Raw genomic sequence first — 23782 nt, 5'->3', positions numbered from 1 at the left:
TCGTTTATATAGCACCAAAAGGTAAGATTAAACGTACTCTGACAGGAAACGACAATGTCGCAATAAAAAGCTAAAAGAAAAGCTAAACAAATTAAATGCTAAAGAATGCCCCAGAAAATATACATAAAGGTGACCTTGGGTGTCTTGAAAGGCGCCTCTAAATTAAATGTATTATTATTATTATTATTATAAAACATATCTATATTCATAATAGGATTAGTTGAAATGGAGGCAAATATATGTTATCGACATAATCGACCGTTGGAGGCTCCCCTGTCTTTCATACGACCGTGATACGCACAACTTCATCACACACCTGGTTATAAAACCAGCCGCACAGCTGTACATAGAGTCCCAGTATTCTGGCACCATGTGTTTGGGGAAGCAGCTTCTCAAACTGACCTGGTCGTGCTCCCCTGTATCCAATCAAGTCTTTAAGGCCGTACGCCTACCCTAACACTAGCCCTTCACTATAATCCACTAAGATGGTCCACTCAAAGTGTAGAATACAGAGAAAACACTGCAACGATATCCACACACAAACGTATCCCCTGTTACAGATAGATTAACTATTTTATGATGGAAATGTTGCTGTCTGATGATGTTGACCATTGCCGTTGTTCTTTCTCCCTGCTCTCTGGGTTGGTGTTTCAGTCTGGCAAGGTTTGTAGAAGTAATTCATGGATGTACTTTATGTTCATGTACCTTTTGTTTGTGTTGAATTCTCTTTGTGCTGGTGTGAATGTTTGACATACTTTTACACACTCTGTACCCAATGAGTAGTGTTTGAAATGTTCTGAACTTGTGACGTTTCGACCCTTTCAGATCTTAACCTCTCTGTGTTTTTCTTGCTAATTTCCTTTTTTCCCCTGTGCAACCTTTACCTTCTTCTATTTTCTTGTGTCTCATATTTTACATTTGTTGCTTTGACAGTATTTTCATCTTCGTTTTCAGCCTTTCATAAATAATACGTTATTCATTACATTATTCTACTATTCATGACAATGTAATTTAAATACACTTCTAGTCATATTTGAATTAAGTCAAAAAAAAAATATATATATTCATAGCAACGATATGTATTCTCACAACACTAATAGTAATTTGCTATGTGTGTGTGTGTGTGTGTGTGTGGGTCAGACTACATCCGCAGTGTGTCCCTGCCGGTGCAGTTACAGTGTGAGGCCACTGGGAGCAGCAGCAGTGAGCACGGCTCAGTGAGCCCAGACTGCGACTCCAAGCACGACGTCTTCTTCCAGAAGAAGACTCGCTCTGACTCAGACAACCTCAAGCCCAGCAACTCTAACTACCTGAGGTCTGTGTGTGTGTGTGTGTGTGTGTGTGTGTGTGTGTGTGTGTGTGTGTGTGTGTGTGTGTGTGTGTGTGTGTGTGGGTGTGTGTGTTTACGAGTCTATGCATGTGTGTGTGTGTTTACGAGTCTATGCATGTGTGTGTGTGTGTGTGTGTGTGTGTGCGTGAGTGCTTGGTTGTATATAAGAGTATGTGTGTTGCGTGCTTGTGTGTGAGTTTGTGCGAGTGTATGTGCGCTGCATGCATGGGTGTGTATGTGTGTATAGATGTCTGCATGTTTGAACAAAACTGACAGGTGTCTCTGTGCTTCAATAGCTTTTATGACATCCCATAATGAGCTCTGAGGGCTTTCCACGTGCACATGCTTCAACGGACCTTACTTACACACACACACACACACACACACACACACACACACACACACACACACACACACACACACACACGCACACAGAGTACTGAGCTCATGCAGGCCTGTTGCGTGTCCCCACTTTAAGGTCCCCACTTATGCATCCCCACTTTGACACACACAGTAGCTAGGAGAGCCTTCTATCTGTAAACAGACTGTCTCGCTATCTGGCCACCATAAAAGCTGAGCTGAGATTATATTCCTCTGTTCTCCTAATGCATCCGTATGTGTGTATGTCTGTGTGTTGTGTGGAGCACTTTAGAGTGCGTCGTTGTGTGTCTGTCTTCGTTTGCATGTTTTGTGTGTCTGTGTGCTGTGTTTGTTCGACTTTGCTACAATTGCGACCATAAAACTAAATATCTAATGAGGTCACTGGGTGACTCACACAGGGTGCGTGTGTGTGTGTGTGAGTGTGTGCTTGTGTTTTTTCGTGTGTCTGACTGCGGATGGGTTGTTCTATTATCCTTGTGTGCTCTGCGTTAATCTTGTTGCTGTGTGCATTCTAAACGGGCGTAATGTTTGAGTTCTGTGATAGGGCGTGTGTCTGGGTGTGTGTCTCTGCTTGATTTGTGGGAGCATATGTGTGTTTGTTTAAGTCTATTCTGTGGGAGATTAGAAAGTGAATTTCTGTGTCTCTATGCGAGTGTATCCAGGCTCGTGTGATTTGATCTCTTTATCTTTTGTCAGCCAACATTCCAATTTTCGCGGCTGCCAAAAAAGTCCTGTGTTGTAAGAGTTGTGGATTTTCTAAGAATCTGAGCCCCTTTCATGCTCTAGGTATTATAGATGTGTGTGTTATGTGCCTGTGGTTTACATAAGTGTGATATTATATTTAACAATTATTCGCCACGGCGAAGTGAATAGTGGGTAATAGATATTTAGATATATATAGATATTGCCCAATATCCCGAGATAGCAAACCAATCCAATGTGCCATCTTAAGAGGTTCACGTGTAGCATATACTACTATTTATGATATTATGTGTGTACATTTATGTGTGTCGTCATGAACCAATAATATTCCTGTGTGTGTGTTTATGTGTGTTTATTAGTGTGTATACGTCCCAATAAACCACCAATACTGTGTGTTGTGTTTATGTGTATCAATGACCCCATAATCAATGTATATATTGTGTGTGTGTGTGTGTGTGTTTGTGTGTGTGTGTGTGTGTTAGTGTTCCTGACGAGGGTTTGGCCTCTGAGGACCGCAGCGCGCCCCCCTCCCCAGAGGACCGGGATGGGGGTCTCTTCCTGCTGAAGAAGGACAGCGAGCGGAGGGCCATCCTCTACAAAGTGCTGAACGAGGACCAGGACAAGGTCATGTCCAACCTGCTGGAGAACCACATCCAGGTCCGGACTGAGACGTGTTTGGGGGAGGGGGGGGGGATGGTTGTGCGTGACTGAAGAACAGATATGTGTCTTACCCTGTAACTCATTTTTGTGTTTGTGTGCTTTTTGTACATGTTTGTATACATGTATTGTTGTTGTATGGGAGTGTGTATGGGATATTTTGTGTGGGTGGGAGAGAGTGAGAGAGAGAGATAAAGAGAGATAAAGAGAGAACGCTAGACAAAGTGAAAGAGGAAGTAACTAACTTAAACATACTTGTTTTTGTTTTTTTTACCTGTGTTCATTTGACATGGTTTGTGTGTTTGTGTGTGTGTATATGTATTGATTATGGTATGTGTGTGTGTTCTGTATATGGTATGTGTTTTGCATATTGCGGGTGTGCGTGTGTATGTTTGTGTGTCTGTGTATGTCTGTGAGTGTGCGTGTGTACTGTATATGTGTCTGTCTGTATATGTTTTTGTGTGTGTGTGCATGTGTCTTTGTGTGTCTGTGTATGTGTGCGTACTGTATGTGTGTTTCCGTGTGCGTAATGTATGTGTGTTTCTGTGTGCATTTCTGTGTGCATCTGTGTGTATATGTGTGTGTGTGTGTGCGTTTATGTGTGTGTGTGTGTGTGTGTGTGTGTGTGTGTGTGTGTGTGTGTGTGCGCAGGGCAGTGAAGAGCTCCAGCTCTCCGTGGACCACATCAAGCAGATCATCTGCATCCTGCGAGACTTCATCCACTCTCCAGAGCGCCGCGTCATGGCAACCACCATCTCCAAGCTCAAGCTCGACCTTGACTTCGACTCCACCTCCATCAACCAGATACAGCTGGTGCTGTTTGGCTTCCAGGACTCGGTACGCACACACGCACACACAAACACACATACACAGGCAGAGACATGCACACCTTTATTAATAATGCAAAACTATCGAGGACCTTTCTAAAATATGCAAAACGTAATTGATGCAAGGTTGTTACAAGCATTCTGTGAGAAAATGTCTCGGATAAACAGATAAATTCCTGATTGATTGAGTGGACGGATTAATGGACTCCAAGTTATATGGACAGATTGGTGAAGGAATGGAAGGATGATGAATGGACGCTCACTTCAACAGCAGTCGCTATCGGTCACATTCACACCAATTGGCATCACACAGGGTTCTGCTAGCACATTTAACAGTGTGTGTGTGTGTGTGTGTGTGTGTGTGTGTGTGTGTGTGTGTGTGTGTGTGTGTGTGTGTGTGTGTGTGTGTGTGTGTGTGTGTGTGTGTGTGTGTGTGTGTGCGTGTGTGCTTGTGTGTTGTGATGCTCCACAGGTGAACAAGGTGCTGAGGAACCATCACATCAAGCCCCACTGGATGTTCGCAATGGACAACATCATCAGACGTGCTGTGCAGGCGGCCGTCACCATCCTCATACCAGGTGTGATGCCACGCTTACTCTCAGATACCAAATAATGTTGTGGTGCTACGCCAACCCACACAACTAATACCTGGTGTGGTGCTACGCTAAGTCTCACATACCAAATACCTGGTGTGGTGCTACGCTAACTCTCACATACCATGTTTGAATGTGAACATAACAATACAATAGGCGTCAAACTAGGCTGTTAAAACCAATATACTCTTATTCTTAAAATATTGTGAGTTCATGTGCATGTCAAGGTACAACCATGTGCATACAAGGTAAAGTAATCACATTGTTTTTTCCTAACCCTAACCCTAGGACTAAAGGATCTGCATACCAAACTCGAACAACATAATTAGGATGGGGAAAAAGAAAAAGCTGAAGAAATAAAATGGTTTATTTGAACTTAACTAGTGGATTAGCGGCTAACCCAATAACCTGCAAATTACCTGCATATTTGAAATACAGCGAAGATTATAGTTTTGTTGTGTCAAATGGGCCAATTAGTCAGTCCGTGCAGCTCTAGTAGGTAGGTAGTTAGGCAGTAGGTAGGTAATCTAGTTGAGAGGGTAGGTGACCTAAGGTGACCCATAAGTGTGTGGGTGTCAAACACCCACACATGGCAAACACCCCCCGCAGTTTCACTGTTTTCCTCGACGGCCCACGCCGCTTCGGGTTTTTCCGTGACGCCAATGGGGCAACAAGATAAACCTGTAAAGATAGACAACAGAAAACCACCGAGGAGGAAGCAAGGAGGAATTTTGTACCTGAATATCCTCATCATCAACTTCCTCAGCAGTCTGAGCCAACTAGGCTCAATGAGTAGATAAGATAAGACAGTTGAGTATTAAAATGCAGAACCTACGTAGTTAGGTAGGATGGTATGTAGGAAGATATCTCGTTAGGTAAAAAGTTAGATACTTAGCTATTTATATTAAAAAAAAGTAATTATAAAAGGTTTTTCATTGAATATTTTGCATTGCTATTTTGGTTATGAATGTGACATCCCAAGGCCCACGGTAACGGTATAGGAAGAGCTCACCGTCCAGATCTACTGACCTCTCAAGCCACAACATGCCTGACCTTTGACCTCCGCGGGTGTGTCCCCGCCCAGAGCTGCACACCCACTTCGGCCCGGCGTCCGAGAGCGAGGGGGCGGAGAAGGAGGACGAGGTGGACGTGGAGGAGGCGGAGTTTGGGCAGGTTTTGGCCACTCCCACCGATGACCCTGGCACGACCCCTGACCCCACGGCCTCTGGGGCAAGCGCCCTCACCGCCGCCCACTCCCATGAGCCTCAGCGGCCAAACCAACCCCTGGGCGCCCAGCTGGGGCGGCTTAAACAAGAGACCAACAGGCAAGCACACACACACAGACCCGCACGCACGCACACACACACATACAAATATACACACGCAAACGCACGCACGCAAGCACACACATACACGCACACACACAGATACACACACACATACACACACACACACACGCACACACACACACACACACATACACATACTGTGGCAACCCGGCACGTTGAGCGCACCAACTCCTCCCAAACAGGACACCATTTCGTTGGATAAAGCCAAAAAAAGGCATGTTTATTCCCGAACATAAAAGTCTCTCCAAAACACAAATAACGTAAACCTTGGGAGGAATCAACGGTCCCCTCCTTCGTGGGTGGAATCCCGTCACCCACGAGGACAGGTCTCTCCATGCAGGAGCTCCAGGGCTGGGAGAGCCCCGAATGAGTGGAGAAGCGGGCTATTTAAGCCCTGCTTCTCCACTTGTTCTTCAGGTGCTCTGAATATCCTTAATTGGCGTGGGCCGGGTTGCCACAATACACATACAGACATACACACACACTTACCCATACCTATACAGAGTTATATATACAGACGTACGAGGTATATGTACAGAACAAACTGAAATGAAAAATGGCCCCTGCAGGCTGCTGGAGGAACTGCTGCTGAAGGAGAAGGAGTACCAGCAGGTGCTGAAGGCCACGCTGCAGCAGAGGTCTCAGGACCTGGAGCTGGCCAGGGTCAGACACCGGCCCTCAGGTACCCAGATAACCCATCACTCCCCCTGGGTAGAGGAGATTCTCTATGGAACAGGTTGGATGAGTGGGTGGATGAATGAATGGTATGAGGATGGGTGAATGGTATGAGGATGGGTGGATGAATGGAATGAGGATGGGTGGATGAATGGTATGAGGACTGGTGGATGGCATAAGGATGGATGATTCGAAAAAATAAAGATAAAGGAAAACTTGATTACAAGTACGATGCATTTTGGTCTCCTGCTTGGGGTTATGACAAGTTTTTATGACAGTTATTATATCACATCCGAAATGATCAAACGGATCAATGAGTCATTGGAACGCTCGTCCTTCCTTCAGGCTCTGCCGACTACGGCACGGCAATGCAGACGGATTATAGACGTGAACTTTGAACAACTGGGAACCACGTTGTGTGAGAGTAGCTTCTCAAAGATACGTCTCTTCCCTTTTTAAATATCTGGACCATTTTAGAAATGAATTGTCACAAGGATAAGCCTAGCAAGCCTCTTTCAACCACTACCGGTGTTGGCAGTACCGGTTCTTTCAATACGCACAGTACGCACGTTGCGTAGGGCCCCGCAAATTTATTATTTATAATAAAGGCCCCGTGAAAAAACAACGAAAAAAAAAAACCTGACAACGTAACTGTCCGTCGCGGACGTCAGATAGCTACCCATGCGCATCATTGCATCATCAGTGTAGAAAGATGAAGCGGAGCTATCCCTCGGGGAATGAAAAAAGGAAGAGGAAGGAACTTGAAAATGAACTGCGGGAGCAGCAGTCAGGTAAAGCCTTTAACTCTCCTCTCCTGGTGGGAGAGAGGGAGGGACAGGCCGTGTTAGACCTACAGGGCGGTGAGCCCTTGGGGATCCCCGGTCTCTGTGTGCGTCTTTCTAGCTTCTATAATTTTAGTTGTAGCCTTGTATAGTTACAACTGCACTTAACAAAATGGAAAGTAATGGATACATATTGACTAAGATTGAAGTTTGTTTGCTTGGATAGCCCACAGGCAAATATAGACGCAGATACGATTTATTCTTGGTGAATAAATAAAACTCGTGAAATATTATGACAATGGTGCTAAATAATAAACACTTATTAATAGAGTGAGATCATACCGAGAAATATCAAACTGTTGCTTGAAGTATTGGTTTGATGTTTCGAGGTTAGTACGTTGTTTATTATGGCATTTTACTCTCCTTTCATTTTATAAAGACACGTTCATTGTAAATCGAAAACATGTCGTTTTGTTAAGCTCAAGTCTTCTCACGACTCAATTTGTTTGCCTAGCAACCACTTCAACAGAAAACAGACAATATGGATCTGCTAAATAAAATGGATGAGTGGAAGCACTGGGTGTCAGGTGCGACGGTTGAAAATTTTGGGGGTTCAGTTAGGAGGGCCCCTTGGCAGAATTTTGCCTAGGGCCCCATGGAGGTCTGAACCGGCTCTGGGTGTTGGTCACAGTTTTTCAATCTTCCCCTCTATAACAATCTGTGTGTTTAACATTACTGGTATTGTATTCAGTAGTAGGCAGTGCCTAAAAGAGATGAATGCTGATGATGCCTTTGTCCGAGTGACCAATAAGGTCGCCCCCTTCCCTTCAACCTGCCTCAAAGTCGAAAGGATGTCAAAACCTTTAACGCAAGAAGAGCTGAATCGTAATCGGAGAAAATAAATCAAATAACCTATTTTTCGGTGTGAAACTCAGCCGTTGCATACTCGTTGTTATTGTTTGATTGTTGATATTGGGTCTATTTCTGCATTGACTGGCTCTGAGTTAATCTACTCATGTTAAAGTTACCTCTCGTTGGTTGGGGAGACTTAATTCCTGTTTTTTTCTGCGGCTGACTGTAGTTCACGAGCCAGGCATCGAAACTCGAAACTACAACACAGTACTGAGCGTATATTTTTTTTATATTCTCAACAAAAGCATTAAATGCAATCGTCCATTCCTTTTTTATTGAAAATATGCATTCAAGTTTGTTGAACACTGTCTCAATGGAATCAACAGACCCTTCTATATCAGGCTGCCATCTTTGTTATTGAAATGCCTCTGCGCCGCACCGGCACCGTTATTGTATTCATCCCGCCTCATGTTAGGCAAAGGGTTGTGATTGGTTGGTCTAATGGTTTCGTTGGTTGTGATTGGTTGGTCTAATTCGTACGGGGCAATCATGCTTCAATTAGTATTGAAGCATGGCCAGACCTTTCTACAGAGCAAATTAAACATGTTTAGACCTACAACATAGTTTAGACATCCAACACGTCTAATAAAAGAAAGGGGTAGTCCAGGCAGGAAATTAATCAAGCAACAATGGAAAACAAGATGGTTGGATGGGTTCACGGTTAATGTCTCTACAAATCGTGGCTTTCCTCCCATCCCATACTTGACTTGTACTAAAAACCTCTTGTTTACAGAGCTCCCGCCCCCTTCCATCTTTCACATCCCCGCTGACCACGAACCCGACAAGCAGCTCACTGATTGGCTGAAAGAGCAGGGGGCGGACCCTGACACCTTAGACAAGGTTTGTTGTACATAGCTCGACGCTGAGACCTCCATTAGGACTTTGTTTGTGGCTAGGGGGTTTGACTCCAGGTTGAAATGCCCTGGGTTCAAACCCCATTTCCACTGAAGGCATCCTTGAGCAACATTCCTCACTTTGCACCATCCAACTCGACGACTGAACAACATCTTAATGAAGTCGGTATGGATGAAGGCGTCAGCTCAGTGTTGCTTGACCCTCTGGGGCCCCAAAGAGCTCCATGAATACACACAGAACTTCAATTGCCAAATTGACATTCATTTTCTGAACGAGGTTGGTGTCAGCGTTCATCACTTTGTGTTGGGACATGTGATTTGTGGGCCGCAGATGATGTGCTCAGATGGGGCAACAAGTTTGCGGCGCAAATATTAACAAACGTGAAGTGCGGGTTCAGACAGTCAATAAGCAAATAATGTCCATTCTTTGGGCGTGCTACACAGCAGCCACTGATCAACCTGACCGGGCGCCCTGGCCCCCCCCCCCCCCGAGCACGGTTTGGCTGTGCTGAACGGCCACGAGGTAGTTACGGTTCTCTGTGTCCTCTTTAGTTCGTGATGGAGGACTACACGCTAAACAACGTCCTCAGCGACGTGTCCCGGGACGACCTGCGCGCCCTGCGTCTACGGTACCCCCCTTGTACTATCACCGCCTTGAGCGACTCGGGGACGGAGCTCTACCGAACCCCCCCCCCCCTTAAAACCCCTTAACCCCCCTGCTGCTTCCCTTACAGCGGCGGCGTGCTCTGTCGCATCTGGCGGGCGATCCAGAGGCACAGAGAGAGAGCGAGGACGAGGAGCGACAAGCCCAGCGACGCCTGACGGGAATCTCATCCGCTGTGTTTTGGTTTTTCTTTCTCCCAACACTCCTTTCGCGCAAAACACGACTCACCCGCACAAAGACGCCACGGCACACACACACAAACACGTCACACACACGTTACACGGCAAACACATACAAACACGGCACACGCACAAAATACAGCTCACGCAAACACAGCACACCCTCAAAACACGGCACACACACACAAACACGGCACACGCACAAAATACGACTCACGCAAACAGGGCACACCCACAAACACGGCACCAACAGAAACACACCCCCCACAAAAACACACCACACACAAACTCGCTACACACACACACACCAACTAGCCTCCCAGCGGTCAGTTCACCATAACCTCTGTCTTTCTTTTAAGTTCTCTTTTAAGTGTCTTACGGTGAGTTCAGATACATATCATTAAGGAGCAGGTCAACGGTTGGGCCGGCTGAGGGACACAGGGGAGGGCACCCAGTAGCTCTGTGCATGGGAGTGGGACGTCCCGGCCACGAGACAGCTTTCCATCGACATAAGAATAGGCGTGACCATGACGATGGCGTCGGAGGTGACAAATCTATTCCACCGAATGTGCCTCCCTGCAGAGTCAATGTTGGCCAGACCAAAAGACTTTAGTGCGGGCACTATTTCAAATACATGTCACATATCACAGCTACTGCCATTTTATTTGACGTTAATTGTTAACTTACGTGCGTTGTCAAACTTTTATGGCATTTTATGACACTCACATTGGGATATATTTAAATAAATAAAAAGTATTCACAAATAGTTACCTGTTGGTTTGAAACAGATGGACACATTTTTTCTGACATTGGGGAATATTATGTCAACGATGTACCGAGTCATCATTACGAATAGTTGAAAAAGCATTGTTATTTATGATAGACGCCGGTATTACACAGAAATAGGCTAAATAGCGTGGCAGTTAATGTAAGTCAATGTTCAAACCCATATCCTAAACACATATTCTAACAACAAGCTTATTTTTTTTTTATAAAATTATTATTCATTTCCCAATGATGTTGGTGTACATATATATCTCCCAGTCACACACCTGCATTTGTCTCTGAAACCGTTTTTTATTGTTTATTTAACTATATGCTTGTTTGTTTCCATCCCAATTTCTTGTGGCTCTAAAATCTACAATAAAGGATTATCCCTCACTTTGACTTTTATGTTGGAGTGTGAAAGTCGTATGGGTCTTATTTTGGTCAAATGATGTGATTGTTACTGTGATTTTTTGAAATACAATGATGATGATGATCCACAGCCAGGCAAACAACAATAACTATTTGAAGGGCGATGTCTATTAAATTGGCACACACTCCCTGGTGATCTACTACAAGTGTCCGAGGACTCCTCGGAAACGGCTCTGCACATCAAGCGAGACAGAGCTGCACACAGCACAACACATCTCAAAGGCCATGTCGCTTTGACGTCATGAAGACATGACTTTGGAGCAGATTACAACGGTGGAGCAGAGGGTGTGTAACATAATTCACACATTCATACAAACAGGCCACATATGCCCTTGCCAATTAAAAGAGGCTTCCTTCTCACACTAAGGAGGGATCCGGAGCCTAGGGAGGCGTCCAGCTCATACAGGAGGCCATTCATCATGCGTCAATTCTAGAGATACGAGCGGTCAAGATGTTCGAGAGACCCAGATGCTCAAGAACAAGTGTAATTCCCGCACATAGCCACAAACAAAGTTGCAATGCCAACACATAGCCGCAAGGGACAGCATAAAGACACATACGGGTATCCAGGGGGGCGGGATTTCAGCACCATGCTTAGCCAATCAGAGCACATAACTGAGTCCACGCCTGCCCAGTAGATAAGTCACAACACATAGCCCAGGGGGCTAGAACGCTCCAGGTAACGCATCCTTCAGATGCCCTACCAAGTGTATCTCCACGTGTGCCCATAAAATTCCCCTCCTTTTGCCTCATAGAGACTAGTCCAAAACTTTACCAAATAAAGTGAGTTAAAGCGATCCTGACTCTGCAGACTTTTTCCAAAAGAACACGGCAGGTGGCACCTTAAATTAAACTTGAACTGAGTTTATGAATAATGTGTACATGGGGAGCCTTTCTCGTAGCAGTGTGTTCTGATGATCTGCTGACCCCGCCCAAACTCGTGCCTGTTCTGTCGTAGAATTCATGGGTCTTAGTATTTACGGGCCCGAGCTTGGCTTAACACCGAAACCTTCTTAGCCAGTGGGGTGTTTCTAAGTAATGGAATGGTGAGTTGTTTGAATGACAAAAGGCAGTTCACAATTACCCTTATGTTACTTTGTGTTCTACTTCCTCTCGCAAAGGACTCAGAAAGCGCCCGTGGCATTGAAAACCCAACAAGGCTATTTTTAATCTTGACCTTTGACCCGACTAGTAATAAAGAAATTGCTATTATATCCCTTTAGTGGTTCTCTGGCTGTCTTTGCTCTCTCCTTCGAGATTGATACACTTTCCATAGGCCCCTCCCTTGTACGGAGAGTGTAGACATTTTGTATTGCCCACCCAAGCTAAAGTAAGCTAGAGTAAAAAACGTTTGATTCTAAATTTACTTTTAAAGGGGAGATATTATGCCATCAAGTTTTTGTGTGATAGATCATACAGAAGTATGAAGAAGTATATTCCCAGAGCAGAATATGCTTTTGCTTTACTTTCAACCGGATTGAGCAAGAGCGAAGAGACCACAAGCGGCACTGTGATTGGCTTGAGGTTTTAAACCACACAAGGCCATGGCCATATTTGCTTTCCGGCAAGGCTCATCAACTGATGTTCGTTGCGAAACATAAATATCACAATGGTCTCACAAGACCAGAAACTCCCTCCCCGTAACGCTGATCTGACATTATTTCCACAGTCTCAAGGCCAGACAGATCTGCACAGACATGCAGAATGTGAAGTCAGAGCTCAGCATATTCTAACAATGCCCGTAGCCGGCTATGAGGTCACGAGGTCAGAGCCACCGTCATTTTTTTCTAGGGGCGAAATTTAATTGCATACAAAATCGGTAGTTGGAAAGTTCTCTGGGATGAAGACTTATGAGACTTTTTCTCCGGCGTGTGTTACTTCTGTTGGTGTGTGCATGGCCCAGGCTACTATACGGCTGTAAAATGCTTCAATTTCAGTTCCTCAGCAACTGTAACAAAGTAAATAACAGACTGAAGAGAAAATAAAGGTAAGTAATAAATTAAGAGCAGGCAAAATCAATCAAACAACAATGTAGATTGGAAGAAAATTGAAAGAATGGAGTAAGCATATAATAGTACAACAACATTACATTTAAACAACAGGTTTCACCTTCCCAGCTATTCTTATGAGATACCTGAAACTATCATCTCTTGTCACACTCATGCTGTGCCAATTTCCTGGAATGAATATTTGGTTGTTGAAACCGTACAGTTCATGGATCAGTGAACAAACAGGCCGGGTCCTTGTTTACTCAGATATAGTATGATCTTACCCCAAGTCATGGACATTTGTTTTAAATAATAGTGTACGTCTACTGAATAATATCAACAATAATGCTATGTCATTTAAGAATTAATCACACACAGTTTTCATTTTTTAATGAAGATTGAGACCTTCGGATTTTAGTTATACTCACACATACAATACTACCTGGTCATTAACCCTGCAAACTTACAGTAGTTCTAGTAATACCCTGTGTTTTTCTGTGCATTTGATTATAACTCTTTAATCTAACTCGTATTTTGAAGGCCTAAGTATTATATATCCTATATATATATATATATATATATATATATATATATATATATATATGTATATAAAATAATACAATGGATTATCGTCATATGTATCCGGTTTCATGTTCAACTCCTTATCATTAGCAGCCTATGCCTGTATATTCCTCATCTATCACGTTGCCCTCACCTTACCAACTTGTGTTGGTGTTCACTCTCGGCTTGAATGGACGAGTTGGCAACATGACAGCATAGTGATTACACAACGCTGTTCTAAACTGGCGGGTTTTTCTGGCCTGTAGCTTAGACACATTCTTGACTGATGATGAAAGCTTGTTCCGCTGCGTTTCTTACCAGGTGCATGATTAACTTAACAGTATGAATGGGGCCATGAACTCTTAACAAAGAGAAAAATTTTTTTCCCTCCTATCCACGTCACAAACGCTGTACAACGATAGTGTTCACACCAAAGCAATATCACAGTATATAATGATGAATGAATTGACACAACCTCTCCCCCCACACATGTATATAGCTCACAGCTACACACACACACACACGCACATAGTTCACAGCTACACATGCGCACACACACACACACACACACACACACACACACACACACACACACACACACACACACACACACACACACACACACACACACACACACACATAAACTCAGAGCCACACACACACACACACACACATATAAACTCAGGTCTACTTACAAACACACACACACACGCATTCAAACTCAGAGCCACACACAGACACACAAACACACAGCTACAAACACACACACAAATCCGCTCTGAGCAACACACACACACACACAAATATGCTCAGAGCTACAAACAAATACATACCCACATACACACACACATAACTTGCCCCTACACACACACACGCACACACACACACACACACATAACTCCTACACACCTGCTCAATGTTGCCCCATTGCAACACATTCTATTGTCACGCCTGTGATTGACATTGATTGTAACACACCCACTCACTTTCTCTCTCTCTCCCACTCTCTCTCTGTCTCCAACTGGGAAAGTCCCACACACACAAACACCTTTGCTACTTAAGGAGTCGCACTCGAACACATTCACAGAGGAACACTGAACCGCAGGTGGGACTCACTCGCTCGACAACACAGCAACACGCACCCAAGGAAGATCCTTTCACCCCATCGATGCCCATCGCCAAGGCAACATTCCCAGCACCAGCCTAAGTTACCCCCGCTGTCCACCAAACTGCTACCATGACTATGTACGGACTCCCGATCCTGGCGGCTGTTTGCTGCAGTCTCCTTCTCCTCACGTTGTTCCCGGTCGGCTCAGAATCAGGTAAGCACCCAGCATGTGTGTTTGTGTGTGTGTGTGTGTGTGTGTGTGTGTGTGTGTGTTGTGGTTTGTGTTATTGTGTTGAAGGGGACTGTAAGTGTGTGTTCCGTCATTCTATTCCTGCTTGGTTCTGTGTGTGTTTGTATATGTGTTATTGCATTGATTTTTACTTTATATGTGCTTTGTGTGTTCCATTAATAAACTGTGTGTGTGTGTGTGCGTGTGTGTGTGTGTGTAGCAAGCTGCTGCCTAAGATACCGCCAACTCCAACGGTTGAAATGTAAAGATACCCACCACTATTCCCTGCAGAACATCAACGGGTCTTGCGACATGCGAGCTGTGATGTGAGTAGGCCTTCATCGACCCTCAAAGTAAAAGCCTTAGTGTATTGAATTATAGTCTAGTGTTGTATTGCGTAAAAGTCCTGGGAAAGATAGCTTAAGATTTGCTCAAATTTATAATAAAGCCATCTACAGCGGTAGGCATACGTTTTGGCACCCATGCTAAAGTTGTTTAATTGAGGCATTAAGATGTTTTATTCTTCTTTTTAGAGAATTTTATCATGGGTGCCTTAACTTAGGCCTACTACTGTATGTAGGAAATGTTAGCCTGTAAGTGTACAGAATATACCAATAAATATTTTGATTTGAAGAAATAGGCTATGTTGCCTTCATTATGAAACATTGCTCCTTTGCAACAACAGTGCTTAACAAATTGTACGTAGACATCCTACGTTATGCTTATAGTAATGTGCTCATTGATACGAGGAAGCTGTCCTCATTTGTGATGGAGTTAACATCGCAAACGGTCTGGCTGGACCTGACACTTGGTTTCAGAAGGAGGAGGGTTGTGTATTGATGGAACGGGTTTGCTTCCTTCCTCATCCAATTTCCTGCCATGTTCTCTTCCCTCACAGCTTCCACGTTGGACAGAAATTTGTCTGTGCTGATCCGAATGGAAAGAGGACCAAACATCTCATGGCTTGTTTGGAGTGAGTACTGCCCAGCATATGTCCACACAACAGTGTCTGCATGCCATAGCAGTTTCTATATTCCATGATAGCAAAATGTTATGGATATGAGGAAATTCAACAATGAAATAAAATGGTTCAATTTGACTGTAAATGAAGACATAATTCGTACATGAGAACACGCATTTGCAATCGTATACATTTTTTTCACGCCACACAGTCGGAAAAAATGATAACCCCAGAGTCCGGGTAGGATTTTAGATGTTCAGCATCAGACACCCCTGGTTCCTGTGTGTCTTTATACATTGATCGGACCTTTGAGGCTCAAATCCTCAGAGGCTTAATTGTAATGTGCTGAGGTGACACACCTGCTCAGCTAGAGTAACATATTCTGTTTTTTCGCAGTAACAAGGGGAGAACCCGCAACAGATGGCATTCCTGACTTCACCAAGAATCATAATTGTTGCATGATGATTGTATCTTTTTGAATAGCTTTTGTTATTGTTCTCATAGGGCTCACTTGTTTTTTGAAGTGGAACTTTACACCAGTCACGACATATTGAGCAACAAAGATATGAATGTGAAATTAAGAAAGTCCGATACAATGGAAAGACTCAACAAAAATGTCTCAATGGGGAAACTTGTCTTTTCTGTGGAATGATCAAATTGTAAAAGCCCAAAAAAAAAAAGTGTTTTATGCGGAGTGGGTTGAATTGAGAAATTGAGAGACTGAATTAATGACATTTTATTATGTTATCTACGGTTATGTATTTTCCACCTCAAACTAAACAAATGTAGTTCCCATGTTAACCCTTACTTTGTTCTGTGAACAAAAAAAGAATGTTTGCTAATAAAATTAAATATTGAAAGAAAACAACAACTGAATATTAATCTAATTTTAAACTGTTTTTCAATATGCAAAATAATATGATACATTCATTACACATTATCTCAAAATTACTTTAATTAGTTGCAATTCATTGTCATACAAACTATTAATTCCTAGGGCTTGGATACGAAAATCAATCAAGTTATTGAAAGTATGAAATAAAATGAGATTGCAAAGGGTCTTGAGGAACATCGATTTTGGAATCCTAAGGCACACCATGACATATTTCTGTTGTCCTCCCCTTTGAGTATTTATTACCAGGTCCTCTGCTTTGACCAGATACACTGCCTTGCACACAAAACCACACAAAACCAGTCAAACCCTTTGGACACATTAAGCTTTTTACTGGTCTGGTCTCTCTCCGGGGGATCCCTACACCACGGTGAGCCGTAGATGCTCTCCCATTGGGTGCTCCTGGGTGTCCAGGGCCTGCTGGAGCTTCTCCCAGAACAGGTCTGGGTGTGCGTCTGCGCGGGACCAGCTCAGGTAGGTTTGTCTCTTCAGGAGCCACCTCATGCGGTAGTACGGAGACAGCTGCTGCATGGGAATGTCCTCCAGGAACACCAGGATCAGCACGTCCTTCTGCTCGTCAAACAGACGGAAGCTGGGGAATGGAAACGGGGAGAGTTGTTTTTTCATGTATGTGTGCTGTTAAACCTTCAGGGGAAGGTTGGTCGATGCCCCCATCCACCCCCAGTCAGACCAACACAAACCATACCTTTCCAAATGGTTGAATTGGTCCTTGAGCAGAAATACTTTCCTACTATACTCAAGTATTATTTGTGAATATCTCTAATTCTGTTGATTTTCTCTGTTGATTTTTGAATGGTAACAAGCAAGTAGGGGGGGGGAAGAGTGGACATGCAGAGGATGCATCAGAAGAGAATGCAGCCACAGAACTCAAAATTGACACAATATGTACACAATAAAAGAGAAAATGCCTGAAAGCAGTACAAAAGAGGACCCTAAGTACTTGTTTATTGCTGCTTGAAACTCAGCTTTGCTATAGTAATGGGTGTCGCTCTCACTCACCTCTGTAGAGCATGTCTACATACAGCCGATAAGAATAACTTGACTTATAACTTGAAAATGCATAAGATCGCACTGCTTTTCTTTCTGCTTTCACTTTTTGAATGTGACAATCTCGGTTGTTGAACAAATATATATTCTATACCTTAAGAAGAATTCTTCTTCATTTATGTGAAAAGGTTTATATTATTATGTTTACTACGGTCATTCTGTTGTCGTACCGCATAATCATGTGCAGAACTGTTAGATTTACTTTTAATACAAATCTAAAATGTTATGCCCTCAATGTTGTGTACAATAGGCTCATGTGGAGGCAGGCGCAGTCAACTCGAAAAAGGGTATACTCACAGCGCATTTCACTCACTTATAGCTGTCGGCTGAATGGCTAGACCATTTCTTTCACATGACACCAAAATAATAGCTCTGAAATTGTACCTACAGCTGCTTTTACTTAAGAAGGTGATAAGCACCAACCGGGTTTGCGGGATGCAAACTCCTTTTTTAGTGAATGGAGCGTTATGGCACATCTGCACGATCTTCGCATATGTGCCGATGTAAATGATTAATTTAGGCTTTGGTTTGTTGCACTTTACATTTGGAGGGAGGATGAATGAGGGTCGTGAATAAGACCACAAGTACACATGTGAAGCTGATTTAATGAACAACCATATTCTGGTCATCAGAAGTGATGGATGCATGTAAATGATCTGGATTCTTACCTGGCAACCTGGATCTCTCTGGAGCACCATTCACTCTGCAGGTAATCACGACTGACCACACAGATTGTCTTCCGGCTGCCATAGATGGCGTCTGTTATGTTTTCTATTATAGGTCTGCCTGAACAGGATTGGTTAGTGACAATACATTAGAGGAATAATTCAAGTACATTTCTATGTATTATGGTTTAATAAATTGAAAGTATGTTTATAAAAGAGAAAAGTGTAGCGCTGTCACATCACAGTGCTATTCTTTCAGAGGTCGGAGATAGGACCCATTTGTCTGACTAAATTTCATAGGTTTTGCCAACCATATTTGTTTACTGCATTTGAAATATAATGCGGATGTACATATACAAACAAAATGTTGCATTAATAAAAATCGGCATTAATTATTACACGATAAGACATGATCTGTAGTGGCAGTCAAAGGGATGACGTAGAATAGATAGACTAGCATGCATGCTAATGGCAGTGAAGAGGATGTTCAGGATAGGGCTCCTCACCTGGCTGGAAGTCTCGGTGGTGCAGACACAGTGTCCAGCCCTGCTTGACCTCCAGCTTGGGCAGCAGCTCCCCCAGCACCCAGCCCTCGTCGGTTGCGTTGTAGGAGACAAAGGCGTCGTATTGATGAGCACGCTTGTTCTTGTGCTTTGAGTTGTAGAGGAACGCCAGCATGAGGTAGTACGCGTAGACCAGATGCCATTGTAGGAAATGGTGGGTGAAGGAGACTGCTATGGTCATTATGACCGTGCATGCCGTGGAAATATAACAGATAAATTCCATGTCTACTGTACATGAACGGACGTCAATCTCCAACAATTTTCTTCCTATAAGGTTTGGAGGGTAGTTGCATTCAAAGTTGTATGCATCATACACTTGTGTTTGCTTGTTGTTTTTAACCCATTGGAGGAACCACGTGTTGTCACAGTTACAGGTGAAGCTATTACCCAACATATCCAGGTATACAAGTGCTGACAGAGACTGCATCACTGGCTCTCTAATCACAGAAAAGGCATTCTTCCTCACTTGCAAGAACTCCAGCTCCGTGAGGTTAGCATGGAGTAGAAAATCTAGAGACCTCAGGTGTGTCTGTGAAATGTAAAGACTTTTTAGTTTTTGAATCGGAGAAAATAGATTGTCGGGAATGTCTGTGAAGTAATTTGCACTCAGATAAAGAACTTTCAAATTACGAGTATAGTTGAAGAATAGTGGGTGCAGAGAATTAAACTCTGAACTTCTGATATTGAGTACTGACAGATTTGTCAAGCCTTGAAGAAAGTTTTGAGGGAGGTTGGTCCCAAGTCGACCATGTTGACCTGAAAGATGCAAAGTATCTAGTTGTGAAAGCTCAGCAAATGGTGGATAAGCAATGGGGTTATCCGATATATATTTAATTTGATTGTTCATCAAATTCAATGTCTTTAAAGCCTTCAAGTCACCGAAATCAGGGTTTGAATTTCGATTTATTCTAAGTTCATTGGATTCAAGTGTAAGATATTTAAGATTGGACAGGCCATAAAAAGGCCCACTTTGAAGTGATTTTATTTGATTCCCCTGTATTGACAGATTCATGAGGGATTTCAGAGCTTCAAATTCTCCATGATCTAGAAAGGCGAGTTGATTGTTAGACAAATAAAGTACATTAAGATTTGGCATGTATTTTTTGAAGGCACCGTTTAACTTGGTAATACTGTTGTTTTGCAACTCCAAGTGCTTTAAATTAACCAAATCTCTGAACACACAATCCTTGAGAGCCAAGAGATGATTATTGTTGAGATGGAGAATTCTGAGAGGGTCATATTGGCAAAATCATCACAGCCAATCATACTTATGTTGTTGGAGCTCAGATCCAATTTTGAGAGCGTTAATACATTCCTGACGGCACAAGGGACGGATGAGAGATGGTTTAACTTTATGATTAAAATGTTAAGATTCCTCAGAGATTGAAATGAATTTTCAGAGATGTCAGTTATCTTATTCGTCCCAAAGTCCAACTCTTTCAGATTAGTACACAAGTGCAGCATATCTGATCTAATTACTTTGATGCCATTATTTCGGACTTTAAGAGATGTCAGTGATGGGATTTTGCAGGAAATATGGATGAGAATTTCCAGGTTGTTATTCACATGGTTTAACGTCAGATACTTCAGTGACGAGTTAAATGTCTCTAGAACTTCCTGCATTCCATGTGATGTGGAGCGAACCCCACTGATATCTAGTTTAGACACACCACTAAGGTGCAATGTGTCATTCACCTCCCAGACGATACCATTCTTTATACAACCATCAAGGTTCAATAATGTGAGGTTGGGAAAGATATCTGCAGTGAGGCTAAAGACCATGAGCTGATTTTGAGTCAAGTCCAGTGAAACAAGTTCTGTAGACTTATTTGACAGCTCCCATGAAGGAAAATTGGAAATTTTGTTTGCTGGAATGTACAGGGTTTGTAAATGTGGTATATGCTGTAAGATGTTTGTTAAGTGGCGCAGTTTGTTGTGACCTAGGTCCAAAAACTTTAGCTTGCTCAAAGACTTAAAAGAGGCCGGTGATACTGTTTGGATCTTATTGGAAGTCAGATGCAATTCTGTGAGATTGACAAGGCCCTCAAACACACCCTCCTGTAGATTACCAAGCCTATTGTTGTTTAAAATCAACACCTCTAGAAAGATTTGACACGCAAAAGTGCCAGATTCAATCTTGGAGATAAGATTACGTTTCAGGTTCAAGCGCAACAGATTTGGTAAATATACCAAATCAGTTTTTTTAAGTTTGGAAATTCTGTTTCGAGACAAATTAATGTTGGTCACTCTTATTGGAATGTCCTTTGGAAATACTTTTAAACGGTTCTGACAGATGGCCTCTGTGTTCCATGTGACCCTGCAGTCCTTCAGCACGTAACTAGCAGTTGGAAAAATAAAAGTATTCAAATTCAAAAGTAAATATAATATTCCCAAAGAACAGTAACCAATTCCCCTTAATGGCATTGTACTTTCCTTTTTCTTTCCAGAACACAAAAAAACGTTTTGAGGTTATTCTAATTTTCAAGACAAAAGATTTCCATTCCTACAGAGGGTCCGTCATTAAATATCTTCCAGTACGAGGGATCCATCGTGAAAAAACGCCAATCCAAAAACACTGTCAAACAGACATACAAAGATACACAGACAGCGGTCATTACAATGTGGTATTGAAATGCTGTCATTTCATTGTATAGCATTCTCTAGCTTTCAGTTTTCATCAAAACATGAACTTCTTATATGCATATAAACTTAACCTACAAAGTTAACGCATGACATGCTAGGAACATAATTGGCCTACCATAAAAATATTTACAGGTGTGAATATTCTGTGATAATGTTTAGAAAACGTACATTCCTATTTCAGAAAATCCTTATCCTTATCCTTATCTTTTTATAACCACACCATAAAAATTCCACAAAAACATATTATAGCTAAAGGGAGGTTTCACGTAATCACTGGCTAAATTCTACCGTGCTAAACGAATGTACCAGTTGATCCGGTTAACTGGTACATGAAGGTAAGCTTACATTTTTAGTCCACTAGTAAGCCTACTTCATATTACATCCACTAGTAGACCTACATTATATAAAGTCCACTAGTAGGCCTTCTTTATATGTGGTCCGCAAGCAGGTCTCCTTTTATTTAGTCCACTAGTTGACCTACTTTATATTTAGTCCTCTCGTAGGTCTACTTTATATTTAGTCCGCAAGTAGGCCTACTTTATATTTAGTCCGCTAGTTTACCTACTTTATATTAATTCAGATAGTTGACCTGCTTTATATTTAGTCCGCTTATTGACCTACTTTATATTTAGCCCGCTAGTTGACCTACTTTATATTTAGTCCACTAGTTGACCTACTTTATATTAAGTCAGTTAGTAGACCTACTTTATATATATTCCGCTAGTTGACCTACTTTATATTTAGTCCGCTGACCTACTTTATATTAAGTCAGTTAGTTTACCTGCTTTATATTTAGTCCGCTTATTGACCTACTTTATATTTAGCCCGCTAGTTGACCTACATTATATTTAGTCCACTAGTTGACCGACTTAAATTAAGTCAGTTACTAGACCAATTTTATATTTAGTTTGCTAGTAGGCCTACTTTTTATTAAGTCAGTAAGTAGACCTACTTCATATTTAGTCCGCTAGTTGACCTACTTTATATTTAGTCCACTAGTTGCACCACTTTAAATTAAGTCAGTTACTAGACCAACTTTATATTTAGTTGGCTAGTAGGCCTACTTTATGTTGAGTCAGTTAGTAGATCTACTTTATCAAAGGTGACAGGTGAGGGTGTATCAAAGCATGCAACTGATATTGGAAATCCAAAAATGTTTTTTAAAAGAGCTGTCTTAAAGTGTGTTATTGTGCTTCACCCCCATAACATTGTATTTACAGTAAGTTTATTTTTTGTCTCACATTTTATCGACCTTGATAACATATAGAACTCATTAACTGTTAATAAGTGTATATTAAAGGACTTATTAACCTTAATAAGCATTGTTCCTGCTTTAGATCCCACACCTGCAAAATGCATAATTAGCAGTTAAATAAAGGACTTATTAACCTTAATAAACATGGTTCCTGCCTTTGATCTCGTACCTGCAAAATGCATAGTTAGCCGTTTAATAAAGGATTTATTAACCTTAATAAGCATAAAAAATGCTGAGTAAAGGTTTAACAATCAGATAATATGCAATTAAGACTCCATAAATGGGTTTGTAATGCGTTTATTAACAACTATAAGAAACTCATGAGACCATCATTAATGTTACAAAGCAAACAATAGTTAACAAGTTTCTCATAAGTGCTTATAAAAGTCTTATAATCTCACAATAAACATGTTTGATAGGTTAATATTAACGCTTATTTATAGTCTTAACACAAATTAACATTAATAAGCATATAATAAGGGTCTTATTACATATTAACTAAGGCTTAATACAAGGACCTTAATATAAAGCATTAACTGTTTTGCCAAAATAAGGTAGATGAAATTTAAACACTTACCTATTTGTTTTTAATTTCAGCAAACCCACCAATCCAAATCCCACAAATGTTTTTTTCTCGATCTGGTCTCTTTCTCTGTGTGAACAGCAAATCTCAAGTGTGTCGAAGAGACAATAGGTGGTTATAAAGTTTTTCCATGTCTGTTCCGTTGGAGACTAAATGAGGAAGTG

The 23782-nt window shown here is 42.1% G+C and overlaps 2 protein-coding genes and 1 long non-coding RNA gene across 7 annotated transcripts in view; 2 read left to right on the top strand and 1 right to left on the bottom strand.

The window, feature by feature from the left end:
* Positions 1-11099, top strand: part of map3k15 (mitogen-activated protein kinase kinase kinase 15) — a 30968-nt gene extending 19869 nt beyond the window's left edge. For 2 of the 4 annotated variants that reach the window (XM_030349441.1, XM_030349443.1), the window contains 10 exons: positions 655-663; positions 1141-1315; positions 2896-3070; positions 3722-3907; positions 4370-4475; positions 5575-5815; positions 6409-6521; positions 8942-9048; positions 9615-9691; positions 9797-11099. In XM_030349441.1, the coding sequence (XP_030205301.1) occupies positions 655-663; positions 1141-1315; positions 2896-3070; positions 3722-3907; positions 4370-4475; positions 5575-5815; positions 6409-6521; positions 8942-9048; positions 9615-9691; positions 9797-9884 (1277 nt within the window). In that variant the 3' untranslated portion in view covers positions 9885-11099. The remainder of the gene's footprint in view (positions 1-654; positions 664-1140; positions 1316-2895; positions 3071-3721; positions 3908-4369; positions 4476-5574; positions 5816-6408; positions 6522-8941; positions 9049-9614; positions 9692-9796) is intronic. The other 2 variants (XM_030349442.1, XM_030349444.1) reach the window with 1 other exon arrangement.
* A 1772-nt stretch (positions 11100-12871) lies between these two features.
* Positions 12872-16606, top strand: LOC115537484 (uncharacterized). Of its 2 annotated transcripts, XR_003974810.1 has the most exons (5): positions 12872-13089; positions 14682-14973; positions 15209-15314; positions 15887-15961; positions 16346-16606. It is a non-coding gene; the product is annotated as an uncharacterized LOC115537484 (long non-coding RNA). The 2 variants fall into 2 exon arrangements; XR_003974809.1 differs by lacking the exon at positions 12872-13089 and having other exon boundaries at positions 14663-14973.
* A 64-nt stretch (positions 16607-16670) lies between these two features.
* On the bottom strand, positions 16671-23771 carry LOC115537483 (toll-like receptor 13). The gene is made up of 4 exons (XM_030349451.1): positions 23613-23771; positions 19081-21712; positions 18578-18695; positions 16671-17433 (listed from the first exon to the last, which is right to left on the bottom strand). Exons 2-4 carry the CDS (start codon positions 20231-20233, stop codon positions 17202-17204), a joined length of 1503 nt encoding a protein of 500 aa, XP_030205311.1. The 5' UTR covers positions 20234-21712; positions 23613-23771; the 3' UTR covers positions 16671-17201.
* Between the last annotated feature and the right edge of the window lie 11 nt (positions 23772-23782).

This window comes from Gadus morhua, chromosome 23 (genome assembly GCF_902167405.1).
Source record: "Gadus morhua chromosome 23, gadMor3.0, whole genome shotgun sequence".
NCBI lineage: Eukaryota > Metazoa > Chordata > Actinopteri > Gadiformes > Gadidae > Gadus > Gadus morhua.
The sequence above is the reverse complement of the archived record's forward strand: the minus strand, read 5'-3'. Positions and strand labels throughout refer to the sequence as shown.

Excerpts from the sequence above, each read along its gene's own strand:
- LOC115537483 (XM_030349451.1), bottom strand. The coding sequence starts at position 20,233 with ATGCCAAATCTTAATGTACTTTATTTGTCTAACAATCAACTCGCCTTT. Across the intron at positions 18,696-19,080 it reads CCACCGAGACTTCCAGCCAG|GCAGACCTATAATAGAAAAC; the intron begins GTGAGGAGCCCT and ends AATCCTGTTCAG. Across the intron at positions 17,434-18,577 it reads AGAGAGATCCAGGTTGCCAG|CTTCCGTCTGTTTGACGAGC; the intron begins GTAAGAATCCAG and ends TCCATTCCCCAG.